The 23,609-nt window shown below is 40.9% G+C and overlaps 1 protein-coding gene across 4 annotated transcripts in view; it reads right to left on the bottom strand.

Annotated features, from left to right (window-relative positions):
- The window catches only part of DIP2B (disco interacting protein 2 homolog B), a 188,873-nt gene that overhangs the window by 61,288 nt on the left and 103,976 nt on the right, over positions 1 to 23,609 (bottom strand). For all 4 annotated transcript variants that reach the window (XM_044422033.1, XM_044422029.1, XM_044422030.1 and 1 more), the window contains exons 3-4: positions 11,414 to 11,542; positions 6,526 to 6,651 (exon numbers count right to left, since the gene is read on the bottom strand). In XM_044422033.1, the coding sequence (XP_044277968.1) occupies positions 6,526 to 6,651; positions 11,414 to 11,542 (255 nt within the window). The remainder of the gene's footprint in view (positions 1 to 6,525; positions 6,652 to 11,413; positions 11,543 to 23,609) is intronic.

The following is a 23,609-nucleotide window of genomic DNA, read 5'->3' as shown; positions in this document are numbered from 1 at the left end:
AATGTTTTAAACCAAGGAATACCAACCATGGCTCAGTTATCTTCACGTGGCAGCTGCTCATGTTCCCAGATGGGTACGCAAGGAACATAGGAAGTATCCATGACAAAGGAAGATGATCTTTCTCTCTCTGCTTACATGTACACTCATTCTACACCAACTGTACTCTGCATGGCCAGCTTCCTGTTTAGATCCTGTGCCCTATCCCATAGTTACCCCTTTAAGTTTTAAGAAATGCAGGCTAAAGCTATGGGAAAGTTCTAAACCCCAATGCCTTTAAGTCTTTTCGGGATCCCAGATGCATGCTTACCTCCACAGGAACAGATCTTGGTCTTACAGCAACAGGATCAGGACATGGGATTCCCTCCCCATTCAGCCAAATTTAGGCTCACCAAAATAATAAGGAAAAATGTTCCAGGAAAAGGCTCTACGGTTCCTGACAAAGAACAGGAACTGTCTTTCAAAGCATGAAAGAACGTGGTCAGGAATATTCAATCAGCGCTTTCTGGAAAGTTCTAGGAAGCTCTTGGGGGCTTGCACATTTGGTTGAAATACCAGTTTGTAATTCTCATAGGACCTACCAACAGTACCTTAGCACCTTGGGAGCCATTGAAGTATTCACACCCCTGTGCTGCTCAAGCAACACACTGTAGTAGTTCCCATGCTGCTAAGGCAATGCCAGAAAGATCTGAAATTGCAGAAGTGTGCAGGCAAAAGTATAAAGCTTACGAGATAACACACTGCAAGTAACATGAAACCCAAAACTGGTGTATATGTGTGTGTTTGTGTGCAACTCCTATTATTTCAAATATGTTCAAAGGCAAACTCAGGTTTTATGAGAGTGTAAGAGGGTCATACATGCATTTCAGAAGAATGCTGTAAAATAGGATGTTCATCATTGTACCCTCCGCATTTCCAACAAATGTAAGAATCAATTATGTGACAATGAAACTAGAAAATTAAAATTAGATGGATTCCTCTCAATGGATACAGTTTCAGGCCAGTTTGCAGTGCTGGAACATTCTCCTACTATGCCTGTGTCCAGTTTAATTCTGCACCACACTGGTCCACTATGGGAGACAGGCAACAGAATGAGGTTAACAGAATGTTTAAAAATGCAATGTTTTCTGTATCAACAATCTGAGGAAAACAAACTGTCTTAAAAGCACCTGGCCTGGTAAAGAAGATAAAAATAATGCCTGTGCACACCAAAGCAAGGACAGAGGTACAATCTTAGAAATCAACCGTGTCAACTTTAAGATGCAGAGAAAGTGCTACCATTGTTCTGCCATAGGAAAATCCACACAAACAGCATTGGTCTACAGGAATGATCCACCCAGTATGCACACACACCCTTAGTTGTTTAGCTCAGACATTTGGTTTGGACATTCTGCTGGGTTTCATCCCAATAGAAAAGCTGTAGCAACCCAAAGCTTGCACACCCACCACTCCTCTTTCTTCTTTTTCATGCCCACAAAAATTTAGGGCATGTTATTTTAAACAAACCCCAGTTCATTATAACATATGACCTCTATGAATTGTGGTCTGTTTAAATAATGTTTAGTGAGAATCTGAAGCTACATTTTGATCCTGGTTTGTTCTAATTACAGTACAAATCCCAACTCCAGAAATTCAGATTCAGATATTACAGGGAAAAGAAGCAGGCTAAAAATTTAAAGCTCCTCTTCCCTGGGTCTTTCCCTGGAAAGTATGCATAAACTTGAGGCCTGCTGCAGTGGAAAAAATGAGAAGCCATGATTTTCTACACACACATCTAAAATCCACAGCTAGCTGTCTACTATGGGATGAAGTACATACTATGGTATATACTTGGACAAGACATGAACTCAACTCATCTCAACTCTGCTGCCACAGCCAGCTATGTGAAGCTGGACTAAGGATCACCCTTGACCTCAATTTCTAACGCGTGTACAGCAGCGTACTTTATTCTAAAGCACAATGAAGGCTTCACTAATGCATATATACTGGGGAGGGGTGTGGGGGGAGGAGAAGGGAAGATAGTCTCTGGATCTGAATCCTTGTTGTGCATGTGGTTGTTCACTGAAGTGCTGGTCCACATGACTGAGTAATATCTAAGCACACAAAGGACCCCTACAAACAGAGACGCTGAAGCAATATAACCTCTTGACATTAGGGGATGAATTCAGACTCACACAGAGAAATGAGATGGCAGTAATTCAAGCCCTCTGAAAGAATCTGAATGTCTACACAATTAGGTCACACACAAGGAACTTGGGAGCCCTCAAACCACACTAACTGTTGTAAACACCCATCCATGTGCATTTGATCCAAAGAAAGAGCTAGCATTAAGGTTCATTAACCACTCCCAGTAGGGCTTGCAGTGGTTTTTAAAGACATTGAATGTGTACAGGCATAACCATAATCAAGAGCACATGATAGTTTAATGGAAGGTATTGCTTCCTCAGGACCAAAATGGGAGAGTCACTCAATCAGAATTTACAGAGAAGAGGAACATGTAACATTATAACCAAGAGCCTAAGCAGTGACAAGGAGCACCGCAGCAGGTCTTATGGCAACTTCACACACTTACACATCTGCATGAGAATGCCATAAAGTACCCTGCACCAAATGCATAAAGCATAGACATATACACAAATGTACATGTATCTTTCTATACCAGTACTGAGTGGTGTTTGCTCAAATGTGCACAAGTTAGGAAAAGGCCATAAGCATAAAGTAAAATGCCTCAAGAGCCACTGTGGAAAATGCAAATTTCATGGGCATTTAGAGAGCTACACTGTGTTTAGGTGGTCCTATGCTAATGTTCAAAGCCTCCAAGTGAAGGTGAGGGGTTGGTATGCTTCATTCTAAAGAATAATATAGATAGATTTGGCAAAATTAGAACCTGATGGAAAGGAGAGGACCAGTGGATGCGTTCATCTCCAACCATAACCTGCATAGGAAAGACAGGGAAGGGTTCACTAGGCATGTTGTGGCTTTATATGTCAAAGAGAGCATGGTGTTGAACAAACCACTAGACATTTTCTCCCACCACCATAACACTCAAACCCAGGTTCATCCCATAAAGCTGGCTGGTGGGAAGTTTAGGGCAGATAAAAGGAAATATTTCATTACAAAGCATACAGTTAAACTGTGGGATTCACTGCCATGGAAGTGGTGATGGCTGCCGATCCAGCTGGCTTTAAAAAGGGATGGGACAGATTTGTGAGGAAAGAGGCTGTCAATGGCTGCTAGCCTGGCAGGCTATGTGCTTACCCCCTTTACCGGAGGTGGCATGCCTGCAGGTGCCAGGTGTTGGGGAATTTGGCAGGAGGAGTTCTTGCACCCATCCTGCTTGAGGGATCCTGTGGGCGGCTGGTATGCCACCACATGTTTAGAGTGCTAGACTGAATGAACTTTTGGTTTGATCCAGCATGGCTTCTTTTGTTCTTATGAATTAGAACACTAAAAAGGGGCAGACTTCACAGAATGGGTGGCAAGAACCAGTCCTCAAAGTCATTTAGAACTATCATCCCCCTTACTAAAACACTCAGGATTATCTTGAGATGGAGAATTCACTCAGGGAAGCATCCAATTATCCTCAAGCAAACTGGGTAAATAATGTTCCAATAGTTACAGAGTTAATAATCCTACTTATCCTTAATGGCTGCAGTTGGTCACAGAACTGTGTGAAAGGAAGCAGCTCTGGACTTAGTTCTAAATACTGCCCAGGATCTAGTGCAACATGTAAGCAGAAAACTGGAAATAGTTAAAGCGATGCTATCAATTTTCATTGATAGTAACTGAAAAATTGCCATGAAGTCCAACACTATCACATTGGACTTCAATGGATCAACAACACAAAAATTAGGGAATGTGTAAAAAAGGATGTCAAGTGAACTAAAGAAGGATAAAGACATTTCTAAGAAGTTGAATGAATTATTTGTATCTGTATTCACTGCAGAAGATGTAGGGCACACACCTACAGCTGAGCTTACACATTTAGGAAAGGAGTTGGGGAACTGAGGCAAACAGTGATGCTAAATGATTAAGTTCTAGATCTGCATTTTACTGACAAACTATTTGTAAATAAAGAAATAATTGAATCAGGACTCTGAATCTGTAGCCATTCAAAAGTTTGTAAGAAACTCAAATGCAAAACTGCAGATGTTCCAACAAAATATGTAACGTGTCTCTAAGATAGTTCTCTGCATCAGAGGACTGGAAAGTTGCTAATATAATACCAATTTTTAAGATGGGTTCCAGAAGGAGCTCAAAAAATTACAGGACATGTAGGTTCCAGATAAACATGTTCCAGATAAACTGGTAGTAAGGATGAATAAAAATAACATTATCAAGGGTGAGTTTTGCTGAAGAGCATTGATCAACATGGCTTTTGTAAAAGTAATTCTTGTCTCACCATAACCTTTTAGGGTTCTTTGAGAGAGTTCAGAAGCATATGGCTATGGGTGATCCAACAGACATTTTTATTGGGACTTTTAAAAAGCCCTTTGGCAATGCTCCTCTCCAAAGACGTTTGAGTGCACTTAAGAGGAAAGGTTCTCTTATGGATTAGTAATTGATTAAGTAACAGAACCTAGGAATTATCCGCTCTCACAAGGGGGAGAGGGATACAAACAATGAATTTCTCCGAGGACTACCAACAATCAAAATTATGACTACCAAAATTATGGAAATACAAAATAGCATGAGTAACTTGTACTTTTCCTCCTCCTTTCTGCAGCAGATTCTTCATTGCCCTAATGTTTCTTTACTTAGAAAAAAATTAACTCATGAGATAAGTAATTACATCTCCTACACTTTGATCACCATTAATCAGCTATTCTGCTCTGTCTAGCTGACTAGTACTGTCAAGGCTGATCAAAGCCTCTCTTCTCATGGGGCTGATGGCTGTCACCACTTACAGGGTTAACAGCTGATCAGCACCATGAGCCCCAAATTCCTGTTAATCAGATGCCCAGAAGACCGACAGAAATGAATGTCCCCAAATCCTTGCACTTTAATGAGGATTATTATGCTGAATACAACACTCATTCTTATACCAGACGCCTGCAAGAAGGGAAGCACTAATTGCTACAGTGGAGAGGCTCTGTGTATATGGAATGTTTCCAAATATATTAAGGGGGGGGGTGATGGTAACATGCAGCTTTCTCTGATTTCCAATGGAAAGGGGGCTTCTGAATGCCTTCTTTGCCTTTGCTCATCAGTAAGAATGGTGTTTTCTAAAGTAATTGACAAGTGCACAGTTCTAGGACTAGTACCTGAGAAGTAGCAAGCAGTGCAGGATTCAGCTTTCATGCCACCGCCCAGCTCAGAAGAAAGGACAGTACTGTACCAACTAAACAAGCTAGTCCAGAAAACCACCTTGTACTAGAAGGGATCAAGCACCACTCCTTGGCCACTAGAATGGTTTTCACACCAGACTTGTTTGCTGGTCTGAGCCACTAGGAGGCCCAAGCACCTGCCTGGGCAGCAGACTGCCTTCACATCATTTCTTCTTTGTCTTTGCCTTGTTCTCTCCTCAGTTTCATGGGAGCCAGGATGGACAAAATGCCTTTCTCATTTTATTTCTTGGCTCAGTGGCAGTTTATACACATAGTGATTTCATAACCTATAAAGCAATAGGGATGCGAAAGCAGCAGGACAGCTTCTCCATATCAAACCAAGCTTGTCATTACGCTGATAAGAAATGACAGAGTTACGTTTTCTTTACTTGAACGGGAAGTGCCCCAATTACTCGTGAGCCACAGTATACTTAGCACAAGCACAAATACAGGGGGTATGTTGAACTGGTTTTACACAGCCCTTCATTTCACGCATGCTACAGCCTGAGAAAGAGAAACATGGTCTTGTTAATATTTGATAGCCAAACCACTGAGATCAGCAGCAGGGCCATCAGATTGCTTTGTTCACCAGAGATCTTGGCACGTAAGGAACACCACAAGCTACTCTCCTGATGAACAGGAATCTCCATATAGTCATGTCCTGCCGACCACTGTATCAGTAGCTATGGTTAAGTTTTGAAAATATGAACATCCATTTACAAATGTGCCTGGAATCCCAATCTGCTACCTGAAAGCTCTGCCGATGAATCCAATATACTCTGGTGAAGACGGAAATATGAAAAAAACAACTCTGCATACTTGGGGCACTTTCTTCTTTACTACTCCTTCAAAAGTACTAGGGCTCAGTCTTACATTCAAAAGAAGCTCAGCACTTTCCAATAGTACATCACAACCATGTCAGCATCAGTGTAAATTTCAACTGGAAAAAAACTATGGATGAAGAGGACATAACAAAGCATACACAAATATTTTTTCATTTCAGAAATTCATGGAAAGTAAACAGCTTTCATCTCTCTTTAAAGCAATGACTACATATAATGTTGGGATAATAAAGGTTTTCAGAATTTTTTAAAAAAGAAATTTTCTACCTATGGCTCAAGTGTGATAGAGCAGCAGCTTAAAATGTTGTAAATTCAAGTTCTCAGTCAAAAAGTTAAGCAGATGCAGGTTGATCTCTAACCTGGAGGCGTGCAGGCATCAGCAGGAGACTGTACAAATGTGGACCGTCTTTTTGTTGGCATGGGCAGGGCCATCTTCTGTTCCTTGTGTTTTGCCAGTGCTGCTTGCACTGCCTCTGTGTGGATATCTAGGAAATAGGAATGGAAATTAGCAAATACATCAGAATTCTTCATGATATGAGGAAAAAATCCTAACTATATGTCCCAAACTGAACTATTCCTCTGTAGCTGTGTAAAAAAAAATGTTGCCCTGGAGCTGCTTAGCAAGGCTGAGCATATTTGCAAATGTCACAAAATGGACCAGAACTGTGCTATCCAGCTCTGATCTGCCTTTTTCTAATGCACCCTTCTTGTGAAGTGCTATCCTTCTTATCTTTAGGTTGCAGCTCTGGAAACAAGACTCACTGCATGTAACATGGAGAATCCTTAACCAGTGATCTGGGGTGAAACTTTTTTCTAGAACAGACTTTTTTCTCTGCTACTATGTTTTCTAACAGAAACTTTCTGAAAATACACTGCTCCATAAACGTAATGGATTGAGTCCAAAGTTCCTTCTTTCATCTCCCTGGATCCTTTGAAAAGCTTCCACAGAGAGCTGGAGAAACCCTGTAATGACATAAAGGTGGCACTAGGGACTGAAGTGGAGTTGGCAAAAACTGCCTCGACCCCATGCCTTCAGTGAGAGCCTCCATTGTATCTCAGCCTCTTCCATGTATGGAAGGAACTCCTCTGTTCACAGCATTCACTCTGGATACAAACCTTTACTAATACAATGAATAAAATAATACCAGTGAAACACAAGCATTTTTCAAGATATAATTAACATTTTTCAGGTAAATATCCTGAGGATGTCTGTCCATCCATCTCTCTCATACACACACACACACACACACACAGGGGATAAGTTATGGTAATAAAATATAGTATATTCAGAAAATAATTGGAAATTTATTGAGTTTACTTTCAAATAAACTCTTTTATCTTTTTAAAAGAGTTTTACTTTTTAATGATACTATTATGAGCAAGGCAATGCATAATATATTTTGTGTTCCAAACATAACGAAGTGACTTCAAAACTATAAGGAGCACTAAATGGGTGTGTGAGTATCCAATGAGTGATATCCAATGTTAGTCTAATCTAAGTTCCATGTACTTCTGTCTACACAGGACTGACCTTGGAATAACTAAAAGTATTACTTTTTAAAAAGCTTTTTTCCTCATTATTTATTTTCCCTCTAAACCACCTCTTTACATGATGAGATGCAACACCATAACTGACAGTTGCAGGAAGGCATACCTACAGGTATCCTCTAACAGAAAAAGGAAAAAAAGTTTAAATCATGGGTGGACAGAAGGTGCATCTCTACATATTTTGGATTTCAACTCCCAGAAACTCTTGCCGCCATGGCCAATGATAAAAAAAAAAAAGCTGGAAGTTGAATTCCAAGACATCTCAAAATCTACTTTCTGTCTGCCCCTGGTTTGCATATCCTCCTGTATCTGCATTCTGAAATGTAAGAGGCCTCAAAATATGGTTTAACACTTTCTTCCAATAGGTAGACTGATCTTAAATCCCATACTCAGACAGAAGGTATGTCAATACAAATGTAGGTACCCCTCGTTACCAGTCTCAAAATATCAAATAAACAATAATTTAGAGCTTCTGTACCCTACCTAACAGCATAGTAATTTTACTGCTCAAAGAGCAGGAGAAAGAAGTGCAGCAATTTGCACAAACCTAAAAAAGCAAACATGGCTGATGAGTCATATAAACCCAAAACCTCAAGTCATCTCCAGTGCTGATCACCAGGTTGTATCCTTCTCTCCCTCCCTTTCTTTCCCTTTTTGAATAAATTTGTATCAGTGTCTGGCAGATTTCCTCCCAGGATGTGTTAGAAAAAGTCTACTGAGGACAGATTTGACTAATACCATTTGAAGAGAACTTATCCTTTGGGTCCCAGAGGCCCAAAACAGCTTTGTGAGTTTTGCCAGCAGGCTGCACACATTTGAAAAGTGTGCTCCGGAAGGGCCATTTCAGCAAGCTGACAGGGAGCAGGGGGATTAGCCTGCAGGAGGTCAGGCAAAAATAACACAGTTCATGCTGAAAGTGCCACCTACTGATCATGACTCATCTGGACATGGACAATAGTTCAATGCTACAAATGAAACAGACTCAACATGATTCATACATCTCAAGGATCACTTTTTTCTTAAGAACAGTAAGAGGGAATGTATGGTGGCAGAAGAACATCTTACAGAGAAAGCTGAAAAAACATTTATATGTTGAATGTTTAAGTACATTACAGCTTGAAAATGAATTTTCCTGTGGTTCACACTAGTTGGTGGCTTGGTATCTCCTATTCCAAACTGGAGATGAAAGTAGATAATAAAATAATAAAATATTACATTGACCAGTGCTGACTATGTGCCAGAAGGATGGACCAAGTACAATACTAAAAGCCACCTAGAAGCACAAAATGGAGTCACATGAAGCAAAAGGCTAAGAAATGCTCTCCAGTCCCCAGTTTCAAATACATTCACCAGTCAGATCCTGAACACGGTCAGAAACTACCCAGGCTTTCCCAAGCAAAATCTGAGTGCTACTCTACATCATCCAATACCTTGTTCCTTGTTGTACGGCTCTAGAACTGAGGGAGGCCAGAAGTGGCTGGTGCACGGTTGCTACTAAATAAAACTTTAAGCAGTACTAGAGTTGCTGTGAATAAAACATGCATATATCACTCTGTTTATAGTGCATTGGAGATACTTTCAAAAGATACCCAACAGAATATGTAACAAGAGCCAAGAGGCTATAGGGGTCTCCTCCTCATGATGCTCAAAAAACAGCAACGGCCTTTGGATCAGGATATCCCTGGTTTTCTTTAAGCTCTGCTACTGACACAAAGGTTAACTTAGTCAATACTGAACTTCATTGCATATTTTTCAAAAAGGAAAATCCCCCAGCTTAAGTGTATCACTTGCAGGACCACAAAGGTGAGTTGTATTTGACTGGGTTCACATTACACAGAAACCCAATCTGAGTAATTAGCCACGGAGGGTTGCCATGTCATGTAAGCCTGGAATGCTTCCCACAGGATGGCTTGTTTTTCCTGAAAAAGCCATCCTGAAAACTCTGGCTTATTGCAGGAACTTGTTGATCCTCAATGGGTTGGCATCTCATCTGAACCTAGCACACCAATCCCATCTTGAATCCAGGGAAGCTGCAAACTGCTGGGCAGAAGAGACAAAACCCCCTTCTTGCTTTTGCCAAGCTTGCCTGGGCAGTGTTTAGACAATGCTAAGCATGACTGGGGGAAGGGTTGACAAAGACATATACAAATTTCATGACCACATATGTCCTTGTCAATCCTGCTCACTTAACTTTGTCAAAAGACCAAACCAAACCAAACCAAACGCTGTTTTAATAGACCCACTGACTTTTGACAGCTGCCACTATTAAGTACAGTAAAACCTTGGATTGTGAGCATATCCAACGTTTTGTTCTGGAAACATGCTTGTAATCCAAAGCACTCGCATATCAAAGCAAATTTCCCCATAAAGTTCAATGGAAATAAGGTTAATCCATTCTGTAACTTTTTTTAATCACAAAAATTTGAAGCAGGCACTCTTGGGGGGAGGTGGGCGTGACTGTGGACGCGCTTGGGGAGAGACGGGCACGACTGCAGGCATGCTGGGCACGATTGTGGGTGTGCTCAAGGAGGAGGCAGGCTCGATCGTGGGTGCGCTCAGGGGGAGGTGGGTGTGCTTGGGGCACGCTGGGGGGCAGGCGGGTGCACTCGGGGGGGGGCGGGCACAATCGCAGGGGCCCTGTGGGGGAGACAGGGGCAAGCGGGGCATGCTGGGGGGGGGGGTGGGTGGGATGGGGGGGGGGAGATGATGCTGTACTCGCACCCGCAGCGAGAGAGAAAAGAACCGGCACTCAGTTGTGACGTGATGCTTAGCAGGGAAAGCGTACATAATACTTGTACTGCAAGACATCGCTCGTTTATCAAAATTTAGAAAAACCTTTTGCTCATCTTGCAAAACACTTGCAGACCAAGTTACTCACAATCCAAGGTTTTACTGTACTCCTGTAAGTTAGGTAAGCTGCTCTTTTCCACTTTCCTGAGTAACTGGCGGCTCAAGAAACAATGGAAAAGGTGGAGGTATTGGAAAAGGTGGAGCACCAAGGATGAATGTAAACTTAAAACATGGGGGATATCAGTGAAAGAGGGTAATATCACCACTATCCATTCCACAGGCAAATATTTTGTTTGAAACTGTCAAGCAAAAGCAAAAAAAAGGTATTTGAATCCTGACTTTGTCAATGTCCATGGATGGTGCATATTTCAACAGCAGACACTTACCAGGACACTGACCAACCAAAGCTTTGTATTTAGGGTAGCTGGAGTTGCAGACTTGCACAGCTCCAAGCTACCAACATAACTAACTAAACACAAAGAGAGATGGATGTATAAATAAATAAATGCACGTTTCTGGTACAAAAAATTAAAAATAAGTGCCAAACTGCTGAGAGCTGCTTGGAACTTTTGAAGGGCAAAGACATGGCAACCACAAAGGGGGTCACAATTAGAGGGAGGTAAGGAGACAAGACAGGTTATGCTGGACAGGTTCTTGGGATACCTGTGGGAGCACCAAGGATGAATGAGAGGGGGACAACCCACAGTAAATACAGCCATCTCATAAGCACACAATGGGTTGTTCCATTAACTACCCACACTATCTAGCTTATTCACAGGGCTGTGCAAATACATCCTGTGCCACTCCTCAATACCTGTAATTAGTTACAAGGCAGGATGCAAACCACAGTCTTTCCCAAATCAGGAAAAATTAATTTATGTTTAGTAGTTGAGTTTACAGCATTCTTACCAGACCGATAGCGTTCATCCCTGGCTCCCCCAGAGCGTGCCCGGTGATACTTCGATGAAGATGGTGCTGGTGCTGCAGATGGAGCAGGTGTCTGGTTTCGGGGCTCCTTCTGCACTCCTAGGTCGATCCCTGTAGAAACAGTTTAAGAAAAGGACAAATGGTCAGTGTTAGCCATCTCTACTACTATGAATTATTAGCTGTGCAGCAAGACGATGAGGCCTTTGTATAAAAATAAAAAACTGAAAACTGATGAAATTCTTCAAGAAAAGCCTTCGACGAGTACAGAAAAATGTGGGATTTTTCCTTTAGTAAGGCTTTATTAGAGCAGGCTACACGTATGTCAACAAAAGATGCTTTGAAAATTAGAGAAAGAACACAATCCCTATAGTCTGCATGCCTATGTCCCTGTATATATGTATGTACAGAGCAGCCTTACAATATAAAATATTTATTCAACCCAGTATCAGTCTAATGCTTAAAAATTATTGCCAGAATCAAGGAACATACAATAGTTTTCAGACAGCTACTGTTAAGAAAGAGTGAGCAGTTTCTTTGCAAAAATACTTGCAGCCTGCTTCAATTTACTCCTGCGTGAGTATTTCTTTAAAAAATTTAATACCACAGCCTGCCTGCCTGCCTGCCTGCCTTTATTTATTTATTTATTTATAACATTTTTATGCCGCCCCATCGCAACAAAGCCTCGGGGCGGCTTACAAACAAAACCAAAGTTACAACAATAAAAATATTGTTTAAAAATATTAAAACCCCGGTGCCCACCTTCACAGGGAAACTTGTGTCAGGATCTAGGCTGCTTCACCTAATGGTCTACTACCTAGAAACACCACCTCGCCTGCCCTAGTATTTGCAGGATCAGTCCTAAGCTCTGCTAGAGCTCTCAGCCTCCTGATGAGTGCCTGTTGGGAGCCCTGGGGGAAGAGCTGTAGAAAAGTTCCTCCTTCTAGAACACAAGGCTGTGTTTGCTGTTGTGCCTGCATCTTGCCTGACCTTTGCAGTGTATCCTGCCCTGCTCCTGGCAGGTTCCCTGAGATTCCTGCCTCAAGGAACCTGCAACTCTGTTTATTTTCCTGTTCTTGATTCTTGGCTTTTAATGACTATGTCCTTATTCTGTCCTGCAACATACTTCTGGTTCCTAACCCTGGCCTGCTCTGTGACTATGACCTGGACTTGCTATTGAGCCTTCTTGCTTTTGAACTTTGGACCCTGCCTTGCCTCAAGTTCTGTTGCCCTGGTTCCCAGTGCCTCTGTCTTGCCCCCTGCTCCCCATGACCTGGCCCCTGACAGCTTACCATAACCAGTGCCCATTAAAACACCAACACAATTAAATATAAAACCCCAGCAGATAAAATTGTTATAGAACAAACTCTAAAATCATTCAAAAGCTGACAGACAGAAATGAAAAAATATGTGGGGTTCTCCAAAGGACTAATAGAAAGAGAGTCATCCTTATCTTCCTGGGTTCTTGGGTCATCATGGCAAAGGCCCTGTCCTTGGTTCTAACCGATTTAAGAGTGCTGCTTGAAGAAACAGAGATTGGGGCTCCGGAAGCCCATTGGATGACTCAGGCACATTGATACAAGAGCAGGTGCTCCTTCAGATGAACTAGTTTACAGCTTTAAAAGTTGAAGCCAGCACCTTAAATTGGGTCAACTCAGGCTATTCATGTTCTGAGCGGAATGGGTGTAATGGAAAAACAGATTTTAGGAGCAAAACGTACCCAGGGAACATCTGCTCTGCCAGTTACTTCTAACTCTCATCTTTAAAAAAGGGTTTGAATCAAATAAAAATCTGATCAGAGTACATGCAATCTAATTCCTGACAGTCTTCAACCTAAGTCCTGCAAGTCTTGAAAGGATAATAAAGCATTCAAGCCCAAGAAAGCAAATTACAAAAACCACAGTGGAATAGCCTTGTTTAGATGTGGGAAGGGAAATGAGTTCTTCTAAAAGTCAGTGACCTTTTTTAGTGAGCAATTAGGAACTGCTATTTATAAGAAGCAGGTCATATGTAAAACCAAACAATGGAGGAATGATTCTGTTGGTGATTTAAAATGATTATTTCAATTGCTTTGATTTAAGTCAATCCACCCAGGCTCTGTTTTGGCTCAGCCAGCCAAGGTGGCTGAATCAATTGCCTTCAGACTATCCCTGAGATATATTTGTATTATTAGCATAATTCATTTTGCCATTTTTCTATTCTGCATAAAGTATTTTACTTCAGCTAGCTATTGGAAGGGACAAGATGCTTGAGGTCTGATGCTGAGAAAGCATTCTTGAATGAAGGGGCCATTTTGGCAGTCATTGCCCAAGAATTTCAAGGTTTTCTTCACAACCATAAGTAATGGAACCTTGCTTTGTTTTGCAAATGAAAGCTCAACATTTTCATTAAGGTGAACGCTATGCATATTGTCAGATTATGTTCTCCAACTGGTTTGCACAGAACTGAGGCACATACCCAGCCCTACCTACAATTCACTCTCCACCAGGATGCAGCCTTCATGTTAAACATACACTACTCTCCCTCTAATGTAGTGCTCACATAATTACTTATGGCCCATCAATCCATGAATCCAGTACTGTTAATTATAGTTTTCTTCTACTGCCATTTTAGTTGCTAATTAGTATTCACATTGGGTAACAGTTCAGTGCAGCATGAAAAGAAGAGAAATTATAAGAAGAGCTCAAACTGCTTTTTGTATGTAAATAATATGGTTCTAAATTTAGCTGGAAATCCCCAAAGAATGGACTGCATGTATTTGCAGCATAGCAATATCAGTGCTGCACGTGGGTGGGAAATGCTCACCACTGAGCAATGGGGAAATTATAGGGGCTAGCAAAGTTTGGGTGATCAGACAAGCTTGAGATTTTCCTATTTCCTATAGAGTGTTCTAGTCATTACAACAGGATGAATGTAATGTGATTAAGAGACAATGGAGTGTTGTGGCAGCAAAAGGGCAAGACAACAAAAGATGCTGAACTTTCCCTACTGTCCAGTCAAATGAGATGTCCCAGAATTGCTGGGAAAAAAACCAATGCAGATGCCATAGATATAGGCTTCTACCTTGACAAGACTGACCCGAAAATTCCAGGAATTCTCATAGTCTGAGAACTTGCAATAATTCTGCTTTGCAAAAGGCAGTCTGTCCTGATTTTTCATGCCCATCCACTCTGTTCATTAATGCATAAATACACAGATCTTTCACACAGACGATGCCTACCATATACTAACCCTTTGAAGGAAAAAAATGTCTTGAAAAAATGGCTTCAACTTCCCATACAAAGGGTGTCAAAACAATATAGACAAATTCAGACTTCTATAGCTTTAGGTATATTATTCTGTCATTTCTTCCACTGTTCTTAAAAAGTGTTTCTTATCAGTTTTAATAAAATTCCCTCCTTACCAAAAATAGCTAGGGATACACACATGCTGTCCTGATTCCAGAGAAACTTCCAAAAGAACTCAAATACTTTGTTACACAATGGGTCAAGTTTTACGCACAACACAACAGACTTTCCAGAAAAAACCACAGAATTCCATATCCATATGGAAACATGCACCACAATGATCACATGTTGCTTTGCAATGGGTTCCAGAAAGTTAGAAACACATTCAGCACTACCGGAATGATTTACTTGTACCTACAGCTTCACGTTCAGTGACAGATAATTTTGTCTCAAGCCCGGGAATGGCCAGCAACATGAAAATGCTCCTCAATTAAACCAAATGAAGCATGGGGGTGGGATTCTGAGGAAACGGGAGCACCACTGCCCAGCCCATTCTCCCCTGCCCACTCACCCATGATTGGCCTGGCTCCTGCTGCAACATCTCTGGGGCAGTTGGGAAGAATAGCCAAGAGACCTCTGCCATCTGCACACTCTGGGAAGCTGCAGGCCAAGCAGCCCCTTGTTCTGGGCTTTCCACTAAAGTGGGTTGGGCTGTGCTGTCCTGGTTCAGGCAACACAACTAGCAACCATAGCAGAGAGGATCCCTAGACAACCATAATAAGCCACAATGGTCAATTGCTATGACTGGGTTTGCATGATACGACAAGCAACCATGCTTTTTTTATTATTCGCTGCTGTGAGAACCCAGTCGCTGCTGCACTGCCATGGCCTGCCTATGAGGCAGAATATATCGAAACCTACTTTTCTTTTAATAAAAACACTTCAAGCTATGCATCTACAGACCCCAGTGCCCCAATTTTTAATAAAGTACCTAATTAGACTTCATGATTACAGCTATGCAAACTGCTGGTGCCCAAAAGAAATCCTCTCTATCTACAAGAAACTTTGCAGCCTGCTTCAAATGGCATAGGCATGAGATTGACGGCACCACAGACCAACTTTTGAAATGAATAAATATAAAAATATAAATCATTCCCCTTAATACGCAGACAGGCATTATATGTCACTCTTCAGGTAATAGGTTGAGATTGCTTAAAGGTTCTTAAATTAAACATGCTTTGTAACTATTGCTAATAGGTAAGAGAAACTTCCCCAGTAGCTTTATCTTCAGACCAGTTTTTTCTCCAGCCCAACAGATTCCTCACAAACAAAAACAGATTTTATACAGTTTTCCGCTGCCTCCAGCTCTTCCTGCTTCTTTTAAATGTAAGGATGATTCCTATACAGGTTCCTGCCCACTACATGAACACTTAGTTTTAGAAGCTTTTCTCAGTCTAGGCTTTGCACTGGAATAAAAGCTCGTGTGTGATGTGCAGACATCACAAAAAACAGGACATAAATTTTTCTCCCAGCATGGCCTCAAAATTTCTGAAAATCTGTTTGTTTCTCCATGGCATAGAGAACCCTGTGGACATTACAATACATAGGAATGAGCAACAGTCTTCTACCATGACCTTCGAGAATTTGCCACCAAGTAAAAATGGATCCACTCAAGTCCAGGGTTCCCAGTTCCCTACTCAGAGCAACATCATGGTCCATGGTATCAAAGGCCACTAAGAGGTCCAGAAAAATAAATAAGGTCATCTGTTTGTCTGCCTGTCTGTTCATTTCTTGTGTGCATGTGCACACACAGACCTTTTTAATACTGACAGTGAAAATAAACACTACTGCTCATTAAATAACGCAATGTAGCCGATGTAAAGATGACTGAGATGTATTTTACTATATGGTTTCTCTTTGAAATAAAATGCATTAATCAGTTCAAAAGATGTTTGCTTTTCCTGTTTGGGAAGAAATCTCTTAAACTTTAGACTACTTGAGCAGGAATTACAAATCTGTCTTTTCAATATTCTTTTAGACAGAACTGATCTGCCAACTCATGCCAGTAGATATTACTCTTTTACAACAGTAGGGTCAGCAATGTCATGGCAGAATAAAATACTGAAAGCATTTAGAAATTTACTCTGGTCTACTCAAAGGCACCTTGTACACATTTTTATGCACAAAACCACAGGGATGGCTTAATCGCTGCTGGAAATGTCAAACTAAATCAGCATTAGCAGCTTCTACAACCCATAAAATAGTAACTTACCAGAAAAATGCATGGTTTTGTTAAGGCCAAGGAACCCTAGCACTGACTAAGCTAAGAAGTGACCAAATCTATACTTACTTCCTTTTTTACTATAAAGTGTCTAGCAGAGCCTGCCAAGAGTAGCAAAGTGCCAACAATTAGCAAATAAAATGGTTCCCACGGTTAAAAACTGTGCAGAGTGTCCAGAAACAACTGCCTTACTTTGCCTAAAGGTAGGGTATAGCTAAAGCATATTTGGCAGCTTCCAACACACACCATTGTTACCCTGCCTCTAAACACAAGGACACAGTTTACATGACACAGCCAGGTCCTCACAGCTGATCTGACACAGAATTAGCTCCCAATTGGGGCAATCGAGGGTAGCACAGTGTTGTGTAAATCTGGCCACAGAGTTATTCAAGAATCAAGCAACCTTCACACAACTAGGAATGTGTGAAGATGGTGGATTTTTCATGCTCCCAACCCCCCAGATCCCAGTCCACTAACCCTGCACTGGTGCCAAATGGCTGTGGTGAAAGTCAAGCCAGCTCACAAACTTGCATGTTCAAGCACGATCTGTGCAAAATTAGCTTATCCGAGCAAATCACAATTTGCACAAGTCACACTTTAGATATTGAGAACTTGCTTAATGCTTTCTAGCTCCAGTGCTTCCCAAAACTGGTATCAAAAAGTTGGGAGGGAATTTGTCACATAAACCACTCAGGGGTCAGGCAGAACTACAGAAGGCCTTTGCAGGAAAGGAAATTGCCATTATATAATTGCCCTGGTCAGTTCTAGCAATTTAAATACCTGATCTTTATACAATGCAGGAAGAGAGGGTACAACATAATTAGGAAGGTAGCCTATCTGCAGTGTTATAAAAACTGTAAATAGGGGGGTTCTGTGTTCGAGCTCTGGAGAGGACAAATGCATAAATTTAATATGAACATTAGGATTTTAAGAAATGTTTACAAAATGCTGCAAAAAAGGACTGCAAACCTGTTGTTCCCCTATACTATTTCAAAAGGCATACAGAAGCAGTCCCATGCTTTGGTGACATCAGCAGAGGTGGAAGAAAGTGGTAAATGGCCCACTGCTTCTAAAAAGAGCCTTCAATTGTTATGGAGACTGATTCCGTATGAGACAAAGACAGGGGACTAGAATTCACAATGGAACTGACAAGACTAAGGGACCCAGAAATAAGCCAGGCAGCCACTGAGAATCAGAAAGTTTCATATTCTATGGGAAAATGTAGTGAGCACATTGATATGGGACAAAGGAAGTCATAACCTGATTTTGTATGCTCAGATTCATGATGTTAAGTGGGTGGACCTTTCAGCACTCTAAGTGATTTGCCCTAATACAGGAGGATGCAGCATGAAGACATTGCCTGCTTTTTCATTTTGGAAGGGAGGAGAGGTATTCAATCTGGAATCAACTGCTTATCATTATGCTGCATTTCCCTAATGGCTAAAATTCTAACTTGGCTTGTTTCTTTTGCTCCTGACTTCAGCAATACTCTTCTTTTGTACTACAAAGCCAGCCTAGCTGGACAGCTTTAAAGCCTTTCAGTTAGAAAGCCTTTGCCTTGGTCTGCTTGGAAGGTAGGGGAGAGGAACAGCCCCTACAGTCAACCTCTGAAAAAATGTTTTAAAACATTTTTAAAGAGTGGTTGGATGACTGTCACTTTCCATGTAACATCTCACAAGTACTAGCCAATATGTATTAGTCACACTTGCACAATCACATTCCATACGGTGCTCCAAATGCACAAATTCAAAGAAAGGATCACATTTTTCCATTGCTAAAATATTGCAGCTTGAGCACTGGGGAAATTAAGTGTTCTATCTTAGGGAACAGATATTTGAGCCCTTGCAGCTGACTAAGGGCTATACATTTATAGAACAATAAAAAACAACCTGGCAAGATCTGGAGATAACCGTTTTCCTAACACCAGTTTCCACTGAACCAACATTCCAGGCATAAATAAATAAATAAATAAATAGGAAGTCCCCGATGTGTGCCTTCTAAAAGAAAGACAGCACTAAACTATAAACTGCTTAAAGTGTTGGCATGCAACCAGAAATGAAGTTGCAACACTTTGGTTCTACTATTCTATGGTTCTACACTTGCCACAAATTCAACACTGTATGTGCCTCCACTACTGATGAAAACAATTGAGGCAAGTATGAAATTGCGCATCTATTGCAGGATAGCAGATAATGAAGCAAAAATGAGGGGGTGTTGAATTACAGGCACAAAATCTATACGACATGAGTTTTAATCTGGCTAAAATCAAAGCAGCCAACACCTAGTCTGTGTTTTGGCAGTGTTAACAAGTTTGCTATTTACTACTTTGTCTGCCTTCTCTCCACTCCACCCTGAACTTCAGGATCACGACTGTGTCTGGGCTTGCTATAAATGAGTCAGTACACTTTTTAAAAGGAATTTTCCATGCCATTTGTCATAGCCAACCTGCACATGATCACTGCTCAGCAAACATGTCAAGCAAGGTGTGTGGGCAAACCTTGCCATGAGCAGAGCACAGCAGCCACTTCACTAACTCCCCTGCTACTTAAAAGCACATGAAGGAACAAAGACTGGTGATCATACGGTGTTTTATCTCTACAAAGTACAGAGTTTGTTTTAGGTGTTTGACAAACTATACTGATGAAGATTAACAGCACCCTATCCCATTACTGATCTACCAAGAGCAATACTTACCTCTAGATAGTAACATACCAGCAGCAGCTGGAAGGGTTTTGCTGGAAGTAGAGGGAAAACAGAGACACTCTCTAAGCTGCTTCTAGCATAAGGAAATGGGTGGCATGAGCCTGTTGTAGAAGCTACTTGGCCTTGTGAGAGATGTACAAAAAGTGTACAAATCTTGAGACCTTGCCACTAAAACAGAGAAGCTGCATAAAACATTGGACAGGTATTATGAAGGGAGAGAATATTTCTGTTTGAAGTTACTAATGTTAGGCATTTCTTTTAATGTCAATGTAATATTAAATAATAATTATGTTATTACAATTCTAAGGGTTGGCAAGGGTCATGTTTGAATAGTATTTGCATAGGGAATAGAGTGGTTTTATCAACTGTTCCTTCATTAAAGTTACCTCTGGATAAGGCCTCTATTATAATGGCTCATGAGCAAGGGCTACAGCTGTGTTAGCAAGCCACACTTTACTTGTAAGCTCTAGGCAATATGCAAAACTATCCTTTTGAGCCTCTGTATTTCTAGATAATGCAAATAATAAACTATCCATTCAGCCACCTGGATGATTTGGGTGGAATTGTTTGCTGTAGGGTAAGGCAAAAAGCAAACAAAAAATTTCCAAGGATGGGCAAGTTACAAATCAAAAAGTACAGAAATAAAATGGGTTGTTTCTTCTGAAAGTTAAATGGAGATCATGCAGCCAAAACTATTTCTCAAAGCTGCACCCTTCCTGGCATTCTCTCCTCAGTTTGATAGCAGTGTGAACTAAATGCAAAAAGATCAATGGCACCTAGCTGGAAAGAATTTTTGCAAAGAACTGGCTACCTTGTTTAATCAACAAGGCAAACAGTTCCCTCCCTCCCTCCAATTCAACAACCACAACTTACTTGACTGCCAGCATCAAGAATCAGTGGAGTACTATCCTAGTATTCAAGATATTTCAGATTCACAAGGGATGCTTCTTCCTAGACTTTAAAGCAGGGGTCCTCAAACTTTTTCAATAGGGGGCCAGTTGAAAGGTGGCGGCGACCAGCACGGAGCTGGTGAAGCAGGGGTGCCTGGGCACGTGGGCCGGTGAGGCGACATCTGGCTCATGTGAGGTGGCTTCAGGTGGGCGGCGGCGGCGGCTAGCTAGCTCGGAGATCTCCCAGCGAATCCAAAACCATCTCCGAGCAAGCAAGCCACTGCCTTCCTGCCCGCGCTGCGTTGAGTGTGTGTGCCCGGGGGAGGCAGGCAGCAGCTTGCTTGCTCAGAGATCTCCCAATGAATGCAAAACCATCTCCGAGTGAGCAAGTCACTGCCTCTTTGCCTGCTTGCGTGTCCAGGCCAGATAAATGGGCATGGCAGGCCGGATCCATCCCGCAAGCCATAGTTTGAGGACCCATGCCTTAAAGCATTCTGGGGGCCCTTGTGCAGTGTGTCCTGTCCTTTCAGTTCTTCTATCTTAGAATTCTATCTTAGAATTCAAGCAAGAACCACCACCACCAACTAAGGAAAGGACCTAGCCTTTCTTTCTAAGCACTAACATAAGTGAAAGTCAACAGGAACAAAGAAGTATCATGCCAAGGAGCCTCTAAGATATAAGATTGAATCAAACCAATCCAAATGGCCCAAATGCAAGGAAACATTGCCATCTATGCCAGACAAAGGAAGAATCTAATACTTTAAAGGGTGGGGGGAAATTTCTCCTACATTTTAAAAATATATTAGTCTCCAAGTGTGAAAGTAAGAAAGTTTATGTAGAAGATGATGCAACTGTCAAACAGAACAGATTTAATATTTCAGATCTTAATTTTTATCATAAAGCTTATTTAAATGTGTCATTCTTTGTTAATAAATAATCAATAAAATAAAATAAACCTATACTAGTGATTAGGAAACAACGTTTCTTTTAATATACTATGGGTCATTTTGGAGTAAAACTATTTTGTCGTTTCCCCCACCACCGGCTAGATGGAATTAGGATCAAGGCATATTAGAAAGAAAGCAATGGCTTCACAAACAGTTTTAGAAGTGCGAAAGACTTAGAATGCAATGGCTTGTCAGCTGCTGTATAATCTATATTTTCATGCTAAATTAATTTTATGGGCAAATCCAGTGTTGAAAATTGAGAGACAACCTTTTCTCTGGAGAAGCTGGGCTAATAACTGAATTTATATCAATTAATAGGTTTGGTTGATGTATGTTTACCATTTTCAGTATTACAGATTAGATATAATTTACCATTTAGGCTAGCTGGCAGTACATTCAGCTTCAATGTTTGAGTGCTTCCGTGCTTCCTGCACTGTTGGGGGAAATAATTGGTTCATAACTGAAAGCTAAGCCTACAATAGCCATTTATAAAAAGTAAAGTAGATGTTGAGAAGGTGAGAAGTGAACAGTGAGGAACTGGAAAGCTCTGCACAGTCTAATTAATGGAAGGTTACCTTACCTTCCCTATGAACTATTTCCACAGATTTAAACCTGAGATTGATTCAACAAAAATGATGAATATAGTGGATATCACAAAAGCTTCTTATGAAGAAGCTGGCTAACTCAGCTAGATGGTGGTGATACAACGGGGACAGTACCTGACTGAGGTACATGATGTGGGAATATTCTTCAGTGGCTTCCTTTGGTTGGAAGTTAATACTTGTATAAATGCTGCTCTTAAAAAAAAATCCAGCAGTAATAGTGGAGGTCCATGCAATTTTAAATTACATGCCTGTGATTAAAAAGACAGAGAAATTCAACTCTGTGAGCTCTTATGGTTGCAAGGAGACTTGGACTTCAAGCCTGGAAAGAAAAACACCCACCAACTATCATTCAGTGGACTGAAGATCTCATTGTTCTTGCAATACTTGACTGTATCTCCTTTAAGTCATATGAATCCTTATTTAGATATATGGACAGCTTAGTTGAATGTATATGTTTCAAATGCAAGTGTTAAATCCTCCCCCCACCTTATGTCTTCTCCCTCACATTTCCCTGTTCTATCAAGGGACAGTTTAATGATTACTGTGTAATTCATATGTATGATAAGATTGCCCCCCATTATTTTGCTGATGTTGCCGCTATTGTTGAGTTGAAAATAAAAAGATAAAAAAAGAAATGGGAAAAATTAAGATAGAAAATGCACATGTCTCATCCACTGTTCCATTTCCAAAAACACAGATCGTGTTGCTGTCCTCTCAAAAATATTGTTAAAGTAACGCCCACCTTCTATTTCATTGTATTATATCATTATCATAAGATGACAATAAGGAGTTCCACATTTAAGGGAGCTAAAAATCTTGTGAAAATTATATGTACATTTTAATAATCACACACTACTGAGAAAGTAAATAAGCCAAGCCTTCAAGGATCCTTCATAGATTCAAGCTGCTAGCATTCATTAACTTGTGATGAATTTGGTTCTAAACATCTTACTTGTTGGATCCAATTTTAGGCTACTCATTTGAGGACAGTAGGAACTGCCAAGCTGTCATGAATCACTGACCCATTACTAAGTTTAATAGCATCCCACAATCAGATTTACCATGCAAAGAGCTGACATGCAAAAGATCTGTTCAGTGGTGGAGGAAAAAGGTGTGCTTGACGGACTCATCATATGAGGGCTTTCTTTCACAGGAGTAATTTCCATTGAACCAAAGTAGAAGAATCTTTACAAAATCACGCAAATATCTATTATGCCATGATTATGCATAACTGAAAGATGCTCAGGAGAGTTTTCCAACTTACAGAAACTTCTCTCAATTTAAGGAGATTAGAATGAATATCTATAACAACTGCAAAACTGACCTTATTTGGATCTGATATGCATACATAGCATAGAAAACTATGAGTTGCTATCTAGGATGGGGTGCAGGAGAGACATTTTCCTTCATCTCACATACAAATGGCAGATATCCCCACACCATGAGGTGGTTGTAAGCCATAGCTTCCAATGTTTTCTGCTCTCTCAACAGATTAAAGTTCTAAGCACAATTAAACAACTTTTTTTTC

This window comes from Varanus komodoensis, unplaced genomic scaffold (genome assembly GCF_004798865.1).
Source record: "Varanus komodoensis strain SLA01 unplaced genomic scaffold, ASM479886v1 scaffold12, whole genome shotgun sequence".
Lineage (NCBI taxonomy): Eukaryota > Metazoa > Chordata > Lepidosauria > Squamata > Varanidae > Varanus > Varanus komodoensis.
The sequence above is the reverse complement of the archived record's forward strand: the minus strand, read 5'-3'. Positions and strand labels throughout refer to the sequence as shown.